This window comes from Triticum dicoccoides, chromosome 7A (assembly GCF_002162155.2).
Source record: "Triticum dicoccoides isolate Atlit2015 ecotype Zavitan chromosome 7A, WEW_v2.0, whole genome shotgun sequence".
NCBI lineage: Eukaryota > Viridiplantae > Streptophyta > Magnoliopsida > Poales > Poaceae > Triticum > Triticum dicoccoides.
This window is the reverse complement of record NC_041392.1, coordinates 732332892-732344564: the sequence shown is the minus strand read 5'-3', so window position 1 is coordinate 732344564 and position 11673 is coordinate 732332892. Positions and strand designations below refer to the sequence as shown.

General features: G+C 43.9%; 2 protein-coding genes across 2 annotated transcripts; both read left to right on the top strand.

Moving 5' to 3' along the window:
* Positions 1 to 4328: 4328 nt before the first annotated feature.
* On the top strand, positions 4329 to 5810 carry LOC119330733 (26 kDa endochitinase 1). The gene has a single exon (XM_037603857.1). The coding sequence runs from the start codon at positions 4373 to 4375 to the stop codon at positions 5324 to 5326; it is 954 nt and encodes a 317-aa protein (XP_037459754.1). The 5' UTR covers positions 4329 to 4372; the 3' UTR covers positions 5327 to 5810.
* Positions 5811 to 8259: 2449 nt separating this feature from the next.
* Positions 8260 to 9253, top strand: LOC119327420 (26 kDa endochitinase 2). Its single transcript, XM_037600526.1, has one exon. It carries the CDS (start codon positions 8299 to 8301, stop codon positions 9097 to 9099), a length of 801 nt encoding a protein of 266 aa, XP_037456423.1. The 5' UTR covers positions 8260 to 8298; the 3' UTR covers positions 9100 to 9253.
* Positions 9254 to 11673: the final 2420 nt, after the last annotated feature.

The following is an 11673-nucleotide window of genomic DNA, read 5'->3' as shown; positions in this document are numbered from 1 at the left end:
GATGGGCATAATTTGTCATAAACACGAAATGCAACAAATAGTTTTAAAAGAGAATATACCACATCCGAATCATAACAAGGGCGAGGGCCGACGGGGACGGATATCAAAACCATGGCACTATGTATAACAAACAACATACGGGTAAGATAATTATACGAGTAACTATATATCCAAATCACACAAACATCAATTTTTTATATAAAATTTCATGAGCAAGAGGCTCACCACAAGGTGGTGCCGGCGACGGGACGGTGCGGGCAATTGACGATGGTTACGACGGAGATTTAGAAGGCACTAAGTAAACCACACCTACATATGCAAACTAAGTGTTATTTTGACCTCAATTTGCATATAAATCAAATACTACCACATATAATTCCTCCCAAATTACTAAAACCCACAATTAATCACTATATAAACCAATGCAAGAGCTAATCTAGCAATGAGAGATGAAAGGACAAAGTTGCTAACCTTTGTGATCATTTGAATGGATGGGGGCATGCAAATCTTGACAAATTTGGGGCAAATTTTGTGATGAACTCGAGAGGAAGAAGGGAAGAACAGAGGAGAGGGAGAGGGGAAAGGGGGAAGAACAGAGTGCTGGTGGACGAAGGGTTTATATAGGACGACCTTTAGTACCGGTTCATGGCACGAACCGGTAGTAAAGGTGCTGGAGGGGCCCACTCTGACAACATCTTGCCACCACTCTCATTAGTACCGGTTCGTGGCACGAATCGGTGCTAAAGGTTTGCCACGAACCGGTACTAAAGAGCTCCTCCCGCCTAGCCGTTGGACCGGCACTAATGGACACATTAGTGTCGGTTCTGTTACAAACCAGGACTAATGTGTCGCACATTTGACCCTTTTTCTACTAATGATGGGATAATATCGATGGGGTTGAGATAGGGAATTAGGGTTTGGACAGATGTGTTTTTGAGAAAAAGACTGGGGGTTTTAAGAGCAATACCACTAAGCACTTGAGCAACAACCTCGTCGTGAACACCTCATCTCCTTTTAATAGTATTGACTTTCCTAAGAGACTAAATGTGATCTTGGATCACTAAACCAAAATGTAGAGTCTTGGAGTTGTCAATTCTTGTCCTTGACATTTTGAGGGGTCCACATCCATTAGTCCTTGCTATACCAATCATTGCTCTTTCCTAAAATCTATTTGCAATGAATATTAGATCAATGATGTATATGTTGTTATTAATTACCAAAACCATTCGGAGATTAGTTGCACTTTCATATACATGTTTAACATTTTCCAAACACATGATTAACATTTTTAAAACTTTAATGTTTTATCTCTAGTTTTTCCATAAATGTTGTACATTTTTTGTATACATCACAAACATTTTCTATATATACGTTTAACATTTTTTGTAATATATGATTAACATTTTTTTCATAGATATATTTTGATGTCTAATTTTCCATAAATATTGTACATTTTTGTATACATCTTTAACATTTTTAATACATGATTAACATTTTTTATATACATATTTTGTTCTCTATTTTTCATATACATTGTACAATTTTCCTATACATTAGAACAAGTTTTTGTACACATGTACCACTTTTCAAATGCGCAATCAGATTAGTAATTTTTTTAGACATGTTGGACATTTTTTAAACATTCTGAACATTTTTTAAATACATGGTGAAAATTCCTCTAATACACAATGAATAAATTTGAAAAAAATGAATAACTTTTTAATATACAGTGACCTTTCAATTAAACACACTATGAATGCTTTATTATGCTTAAATAAAACTGATTACACAATTTTTAGCAAGAAATACGGAAACAATATCACTAACACAGTGCTCTGAAATTTTAGGGACACTTGCTCTAGGAAGGCAAGCGAGATGAACTGGGATAGCAACGCATGACCGGTATAATGCCGACCATCATAATATAGGAGGCCTGCTCATACTTGCCGCCTTAGAGCATCTCTAGCAGCTACTAGAAGATCTCGTCCCGCAAAACTAGTTTTGGGTGCCCCGAAAACGATTATAAAGTTCAGGAACACCTCAAACAGAACATCCACACTATATTCATACCGTCGTCGGTGATTGCGGCGAGCTCATCGCACGTCATCTTTAGAATGGGCTCGGTGCATGAAGAGATCGACCCGTTGGAGTTAGAGTACGCCTCGTCAGAGACGAAGTCCTTCATTGGCGGCAGCAACGACCCCGCCGCACCGCCCAGAGGAGGTGCACCATTGAGGTCGGTACCGCCCACACAACCCGAAGGAGGTACATCACCGAGGCCTGCACTGCCCAGAGGAGGTGTACCGCTCATGTCGCCAAAACCGCCCTCCATTTTAGCTCCAATTGCTTGTCAGAGCGAAACCACCGAAGGAGTGGACGAGATGAAATGTGGCAGAGGGGATATGGTTGGGGGGCGAAAAATATTTCCACGTCCGCCGGATATGCAAGGCCTGTTCGGGCCACAAAAATGCCCAAACCTGCACATGGGCCAGAATTTTCGGGGAGTGGGGGCCTTTTACGACATATGCTAGAGATGCTCTTGGTGGGCTATAAGGAGGCCACGTACAAGAACTTTAATAACGGGCTTGTCGATGGGTGGTGCTCTATAACATGGGACTGCTATGCCTTGCATTCAGCGAGCGCTAGGGGAGCATCGCTCAGAGTGACCCCAGACATGGGCCAGGCCCAACATGTGAGGCGACGACACTCTGCCAGCCATGTGTGTTCTCATACAAAAGTAATTGCAGATGCACCAAGTAGGAGAAAATGCACATCTATAGGAGCCATGCTTAATTTTTTTTCTTTTGTTTATATTTTGAAATATTCTAAGCACATACATTTCAAAAATTAATTTAGTTAAACTTTTAAAAATGTTCATCCCAGTTTAAAAAAATGTTCATGCAGTGTAAAATGTCCGTACCATTTACTAAATGCTCACAGGGTCAAAAATTTGTTCTTGACATTTTATAAAACATTAATATAATAGAAAAAAATATTTGCATAATAAAAAATAAATGTCTGGTAACACTCAAAAAATGTTCAAAGTGAAGCTCAAAATGTTTAACATTCGAAATAAATGTTCCACGTGTACAAAAAAAATGTTACACATGTATATGAAAAATATACAACGTGTATTAGAAAAGACAATGCCTATTTGAGAAAAGAAAAGGAGAAAAAACTGAAAAATAAATAAAACCGCCCCCCCCCTAAGGAAATCGATAAAAACACATAGAAATGAAAATGAATTAAAACACCACATGGAAGGTTCTAAAACCGGTCCATGGAACCTTCCCAAAACGGCTTCGGTGGTTGCAGTGTTGCGCCAACCTATTTAGTGGAGCACTAGAGGCGAGGCCAAGCTACATATGTCAATAAGCGACGCCTCGATTTTTGTTGTTGTCATGATTCCGTGTGTGCCATGTTCTTCTTCCTGCCTTTCACCTTCCTACTCCCACCCCATCGAGCCGCCTCTGATGCCGGGGTAACCTACAGTCCCCACCACCTGGAGCAGGAGGCACTGTAGCATGCAACCACTCCCGCTCGACTCGCCTCCTCCATCGCCCATGGCACCCCTTAAGCCCACTCCCCCTCCAGCGACCGCCCCCACCATGCACCCGCACTCGGCAATACTCTTCGTAGCTTCCTACAATGATGTCACGGCTCCTCGGTGATTGCTTTTCTTCAGTGGTGATGTCGTGAGCAGCCACAGCCTCCCCATCTTCGGCTCGGTGCTATGCCTGGGAATTGGCTGGACATGCGAAAAAACTATTAAGCGGCCCAAGAATAGCAAACATGTACTCCCTCCATTTCAAATTAAGTGTCGCTGATTTAGTACAAAGTGTCGCTTGGAGCGGAGGGAGTACACATACATTGCAACGTTGTTGTTAGCTAGCTTGGCACGATCAATATGTATCGCCAGACTCCAAGGAAAGGAGCGGGAAAAGAAAAGAAAAAAAAAAGTCAAGGCAGTGCGAATGCGTGCACGATTATCTGTTTCAACGGAAAGGAAGATAAATGGTGAACTTCGAAAAGGAAAATTGGGAATTGCATTCCAGCACACGCTCCGTCCATGAATGTCCTGCGTCATCTATGGACTAAAATTCCATATGCGTGCATACCAGCACACGCTCTCGATCATGCATGCATGGCCAGCCGCTCACCGCCGTGCCTCTCGACCGGATATAAGCCGCCAAGTTTGATCTTTCGATCGCATGACGAGCAGGTAGATAGATAGAGAGATCAATCATGGCGATCGAGTAGCGCGACACCTATATAAAGACGTGCACTCCCCACCGCTTCTGCCACACACACACACACCACCACCACCACCACCACACTTGGATCACAAGATAGTGGTTCGTTGCTACCCACGATGAGAGCGTTCGCGTTGTTTGCCGTGCTTGCCATGGCGGCCGCCATGGCCGTCGCCGAGCAGTGCGGCTCCCAGGCCGGCGGGGCGACCTGCCCCAACTGCCTCTGCTGCAGCCGCTTCGGCTGGTGCGGCTCCACCTCGGACTACTGCGGCGACGGATGCCAGAGCCAGTGCTCCGGTTGCGGCAGCACGCCCGTCACCCCCACACCCTCCGGCGGTGGCGGCGTGTCCTCCATCATCTCCCGCGCCCTCTTCGACCGCATGCTACTGCACCGCAACGACGGCGCCTGCCAGGCCAAGGGCTTCTACACCTACGACGCCTTCGTCGCGGCCGCCGGCGCCTTCCGGGGCTTCGGCACCACGGGCAGCACGGACACCCGGAAGCGCGAGGTGGCCGCCTTCCTGGCCCAGACCTCCCACGAGACCACCGGTGGGTGGGCGACGGCGCCGGACGGAGCCTTCGCGTGGGGCTACTGCTTCAAGCAGGAGCGTGGCGCCACCTCCAACTATTGCACTCCGAGCGCGCAATGGCCGTGCGCCCCAGGGAAGAGCTACTACGGCCGTGGGCCGATCCAGCTCTCCCACAACTACAACTACGGGCCGGCAGGCCGGGCCATTGGGGTCGATCTGCTGCGCAACCCAGACCTGGTTGCCACGGACCCGACGGTGTCGTTTAAGACAGCGATGTGGTTTTGGATGACGGCACAGGCGCCAAAGCCGTCGAGCCATGCTGTGATCACGGGCCAGTGGAGCCCATCAGGGACGGACCGGGCTGCAGGGCGGGTGCCCGGGTTTGGCGTGATCACCAACATAGTTAACGGCGGGATTGAGTGCGGGCATGGGCAGGACAGCCGAGTCGCCGATCGGATAGGATTTTACAAGCGCTACTGTGACATCCTCGGTGTTGGCTATGGTGACAACCTCGACTGCTACAATCAGAGGCCCTTCGCTTAATTAATTAGTTATATTTATATAACCCCTCCAAACAAAATACAATAAGAGCATCCTCTCTCATCTAGATGTTGGAAGTTGTAACTCTGGTTACATCTCATAAGGAACTCAATAAAAGCATCCAATATAGATGCTTTGTATTGAGGGGGTGTTTGGTTGAGAAGTCCTATGACTTTTTCTAGTCCCAGGGACTAATCAAAAAAGACTCTCTAGTAGAGTCTTTTTCTAGTCCCTGTAGAAAAGTCCCTCCTGTTTGGTTCCTAGTGACTTTTTCTAGTCTCTGGGACTAAAAGTCCCTGAACCAAACACCCCCTGAGTTTTACCAAAAATATTGGCTCTTGCTTCGAGATGAACACTAAATGCTTCTTAAAGAGTTCAATCATGGCAAACGTGATACATCTAGGTTTAACTAGGTATGGTGCCTATGTTACTTAAGGATCAGGGGCAGATAAGATGATGTCTGGATCTGTGGAAATGTAAAACAACTTCGTTGCGCAACACAACCATGTTCCCCAGTTGCCGATTCAGAATCTGTGATGATTGAACCTTAGTAACATCAAAGTCCTCCGCAGAAACGTGAGATGGTAAACAAGAGTTTGTGCATCGATAAAATAGAACAGAGAAAGATATGAGCGTCCTATGTGAGTAACCAAGAATAGTAGCAGAATACAAGAAGTAACAGATTAAATTACCTGTCAAATTGGAACTTTAATGCATCAAACTCTGCTCAAAAAGATCCCATACTGGTAGTGCACAGAATAACCACAGTAGGAGAAGCAGCGAAGCAAAGAAATTACGTGAATGCAAGAGAACAGAAAGTATTGGATGAAAGAAAATGACACAACAGTGGCGATGTAGAATAGGAAGAAGAGTTCGTCAGACAAGAGGAAGGAGATGAACAGCAAGCAAAGAAGTAAACATATAAGGTCCACCCATAGTCAAAGAAGGAATAGGGCAATAGTTCATACGGCATATATGTATGAGACCGACATGCATAATCAACCATATTTCGACGTATTCACAACATATATCAATTACAAGTGGTTTTTCATGATTTTTCAGTGCACACAAGTGCACGACTCACGGCGCAAAAGGACAAAAATGCTACACGTACAGGCACATTGTACATGTTTTTATAGGTTGAAGGACTGCACGCTCCTCTAATTGCCCCCCCCCCCCTATTTTCACCGGTGGGCCCGTGCGTCTTAATCAATCCACGGCCAATCAATGTTAAGCAACCTATAAAACCCCCGTATAAGTCCGTACGTCTACCAAAGTTGGCAAAAGGACGCACGTGTGTGCCCTCGCACTTGGACCCAAATGCGGGTGCGGTTCTCTGTCCATTTGTTTCAATGGATAAAGAGTCAATTACACCGGTGGTGCTTGAACTTGGCGCAAACGGTCACTTTGGCGCTAGAACTTGCGGCATACATCGAACTGGTGTAACAAGTTGGCTCGGGCGTGCAAATACGATGCAAACCTTGGTTGTGTACGCCCGAGCCGCTGATTAGGCGCGCCAACATAGATGGGTCCCGCCGTCAGTGACCCGAAGGCAGACAGGAGGGCGTGTGGCCATTTTTTGCGTAAACCCTCTTGAATTATTATTTTCCCACAAAAAGGCACTGTCGACGTTGGAAGATGGCATTTCATTTTTTTTCGACTCTATAGCCAGTGGGCCCTGTGTGTACATACTGAGAATTATTACCAAGAAAAAACGGAGGCCTCCACGTCTCGAACGTGCGACCCTTGCCCATGTCACAGTCTGGCTGCTACACCATTTAGTCTTCACAACTTCAGATAAATTTTTGTATTCATCAATTTGAATATTAAATATAAGCAGCACATGTGTATTTTTTTATTAAATAAACATTTTGAATGTCCATATTTAATTAACAATTTTATATAATAGATGTGTGTATGTTTAAATATTTTTGTCTACTAATCATTGTTTGTATGTCTAACATTTATAAAAAATAAATATTTGAACATTATTTTAATTACTTACATTTCACAAATATTTCAAAAAGAATTAGCGCGTGCAAATGGGTTGCACTATCTGCAGACAATTTAAGCCCCACATGTATCTTCCTTATACTACATTAACAGTTGTTATCCTTGTTAGACATCAGAATGTAATTGATGCAGTGGCTATGAGCACGAGCGCCCTAACAGTAGGTCGTCGTGTTGAATTCTAAAAAAAAGGTCACGTGTTGGAGTGTAGGAGTCTAACATATTCCCTTTTAATTCCAGCAAAAAAAAACATTTTCCCTTTTAATTTTCACGTCGGGACTCACCTGTCATAGAACAAACAAAATAAAATACCATCTACCACGTGGATAGGGTCTTTTTTGTGAGAAATAAAAGATGTCGAGGTTTTTTTGCAAAAGGAAAAAAACAGGTCACGCACTTCTAGTCATTGACAAAGGGCCCCACGCCACGCTGGCGGCCAAGTCAGCGTTGATTTCGTATCCAAGTGCGGTTAGCACTGTATTTGCACACCCGAGTCAAGTTATTGCACCAGTTTAATGTATGCCACAAGTTCTAGCACCAAAGTGACCGTTTACGCCAAGTTCAAGCACCACCAGTGTAATTGACTCATGGATAAATGATAAACTCTGGAAAGGGAAAATAGGAATTGCGTTCCATGGACGTCCGTCCATGAATGCATTGCGTCGTCTATGGACTAAAATTCCACATGCGTGCATACTAGCACACGCTCTGGATCATACATGGCCAGCTGCTCACCGCTGTACCTCTCGACCGTATCTAAGCTGCCAAAATTGATCCGTCGATGGCATGACGATGTCGCCCTGGAAGAAAGCTCACGGGGAGGTAGATGGATAGACACAGGGTCGATCATGGCGATCGAGTAGCGCGCGACACCGATATAAAGACGTGCACTCCCCAGCGCTTCTCCCACAACACTACACCTGCACCAGATAGCGGTCAAGTACTCTGCTTCGTTGCCACGCACGATGAGATCGCTTGCGGTGGTGGCCGTGGTGGTAGCCACGGTGGCCATGGCCATCGGCGCCGCGCGCGGCAGCGTGTCCTCCGTCGTCTCCCGCGCACAGTTTGACCGCATGCTACTGCACCGCAACGACGGCGCCTGCCAGGCCAAGGGCTTCTACACCTACGACGCCTTCGTCGCCGCCGCAGCTGCCTTCCCGGGCTTCGGCACCACCGGCAGCGCCGACGCCCAGAAGCGCGAGGTGGCCGCCTTCCTGGCACAGACCTCCCACGAGACCACCGGCGGGTGGGCGACCGCACCGGACGGGGCCTTCGCCTGGGGCTACTGCTTCAAGCAGGAACGTGGAGCCGCCTCCGACTACTGCACCCCGAGCGCCCAGTGGCCGTGCGCCCCAGGGAAGCGATACTACGGCCGCGGGCCCATCCAGCTCTCCCACAACTACAACTACGGGCCTGCTGGCCGGGCCATCGGGGTCGATCTGCTGAGCAACCCGGACCTGGTGGCGACCGACCCCACAGTGTCGTTTAAGACGGCGATGTGGTTCTGGATGACGGCTCAGGCGCCAAAGCCGTCGAGCCATGCTGTGATCACGGGCCAGTGGAGCCCCTCAGGGGCAGACCGGGCCGCAGGGCGGGTGCCCGGGTTTGGTGTGATCACCAACATCATCAACGGTGGGATCGAGTGCGGGCACGGGCAAGACAGCCGCGTCGCTGATCGGATCGGGTTTTACAAGCGCTACTGCGACATCCTCGGCGTTGGCTACGGCGACAACCTCGACTGCTACAACCAGAGGCCCTTTGCTTAATTAATTAGTTATGTATAATCTTGGCCCTGGGCAAAATACAATAAGAGGGTCATCTCCTATCTACATGTTGTAAGATGTAACTATGGTTACCTTTTATGCGGAACATAACAAAGGCATCTCGTATGGATGCTTTGGTACCGAATCTTACCAACAATATTGGCTCTTGGTCTGAAATGAACACTATACGCCTTTTAACGAGTTCAACAATGGCAATAGAGATGCCTCAACATTTAAGTAGGTACTAGGAAATATGCCCGTGCGCTTGCGATGGGAGAAAAATAATCAGATTATGCATATGTGGTAGAGATAAAAAAAGTCCGATTCAAATGTCAGGATGAGATAAGGACTTTTAAAATATCATTTCAAAAACTATGCCTGGATGTCATGATGAGATAAGGCACTTTTAAAGTCATTTTAAAAATTAAAATGTGATGGCCTCATAATGACTTGATTTCCTAAGGCACCACAATGAAATACTTTTTGGCTGAGCAAACTGCATTGACGGACCATGCCTGAGCTATACTGATGAATGATGTGTCTCGTCTTGGCCTAGCGTACCGGTGTTTTTCATAACGAGTAAAACTATCGTACCAAAATAAACATAGTTGTGTATGGAGGCAAATTAACATTTAGTCATTTTTATATAGTTTACCAAAACGAACCCATATAAAGTTGTGTGAATTTTTTGGGCTCAGCGCTGCTCAGAAAAAGGAAAGCTTTTACTTACTCTGATGCATGAGACTAAATAAAATCGTAAAAACGACCTCTACAGAGCCCCTAATAAAACCTCTACATAAGTGACGGTTTGCTTTTTTCGTTATTTATGGAACTGTTTCAATTTTTTTAAATTTCATAGACATTTTTTCAGATTACTAAACATCTTTTGAATACCATAATTTCTAAAAAATCATGAACATTTTTAGTTTCACAAACATTTTAGTTATGTATAATTTTGACCCTGCACAAAATACAATAAGAGCATCATCTCCTATCTACATGTTGTAAGATGTAACTATGGTTACCTTTTATGCGGAACATAACAAAGGCATCTTGTATGGATGCTTTGGTACCGAATCTTCCCAACAATATTGGCTCTTGGTCTCATATGAACACTATACGCCTTTTAAAGAGTTCGACAACGGCAATAGAGATACCTCAACATTTAAGTAGCTATTGTGCCTGTGTTACTTTATGTTTCTTAATTGAACTAAAACAACAACACGAGTTATGGAATGGAGGGAGTAGCTTATTTGGTTTGGTTGGTTTGGACCCTACTATTTAGTCTTTGTTTTACTTTTTTTAAATACCATGAGCAAAAAATATTTCTTATAAAAATGAGAAAAACATAAAAATCTATAATTCCTATGAATACAAAAAAATGTCATGCTACTTTATAAAACTGCCATGTTAATTTAATAAAATTCCATGAATATTGCTTTGCTTTATTTGGTCCATTGTACAAAAATCTATAAAAATGCCATGTCAGGGAAAAATAAAACTGCCATGCCAATAAAAATAAATTGCCATCCTCTTACTAAGAAAAAAAATGTCATCCTCTTGATAACAAAAATGCCATGCCAACAATAATAAAATGTTAGGCTCTCAATAATAATACCGCCAACTTGTTAATAATAAAACTGCCATCCTCCTAATAATACAAACTCCATACCCTTAATCATAAAAATGTCTTGCTATTAATCATAAAATTACCATCCTCTTGACAATAAAAATGCAATGCTCTTAGTAAATAAAAATGCCATCTTGTTAATAATTTAAATGCCATGGTATTATTTATTAAAATGCCATGCTCTTAGTAATAAAACTGCCATGTAGAACTTAAGATTACTGCCATGTTATTCATGGCATTTTTTTTGGAAATTATACATGGCAAGTTTAGAAAAAAAAACCTGGATGACATTACAAACAAGACCTATAAATAAAAATGCACATGGCAAGTTTAGAAAAGAGGTAATTTCACCGGGAGTCACACAACTTGCGCCACATGTTCAGGTTGGTGCTAAATTTTTATAAATACGATTTTATGGTCACCTAACTTGGCTCAGTTGTGCAGATACAATCATAATATACATATGCGGAAGTATCCATTGTGTATGACCCCACTGTCAGTGACCGATTACGCTGGGCCGATTTATTTTTGCACAAAACATCCTGATATTTTTTATTTTACAAAAAGATCAACCACCGTGATTTTTATTTATGAGAAAACTGTACATATAAGCGGAAATTAACACAAAAAATGGTTCCACCAGATCTCGTACCCACGACCAACCAGTATACAACAACACATACTAGCGAGTACGACCCTTCAATTCTTGGTGTCTGATATGGATAACGAACCTATATGGACTAAACGGGACGCATGTAGACCTTAACCCATTTTACACGCGCTGTTCTTTGGATATATTTGTAAAACATAAGTAATAAAGTTATGTTTAAATATTCATGCATTAAAAATATTATACATACAAACGATGATTAGTAAGTAAACTTTCAAATATAAACATGTGCATCATATAAACAAGTGTTTTATACAAATGTGTGTATACATATTTA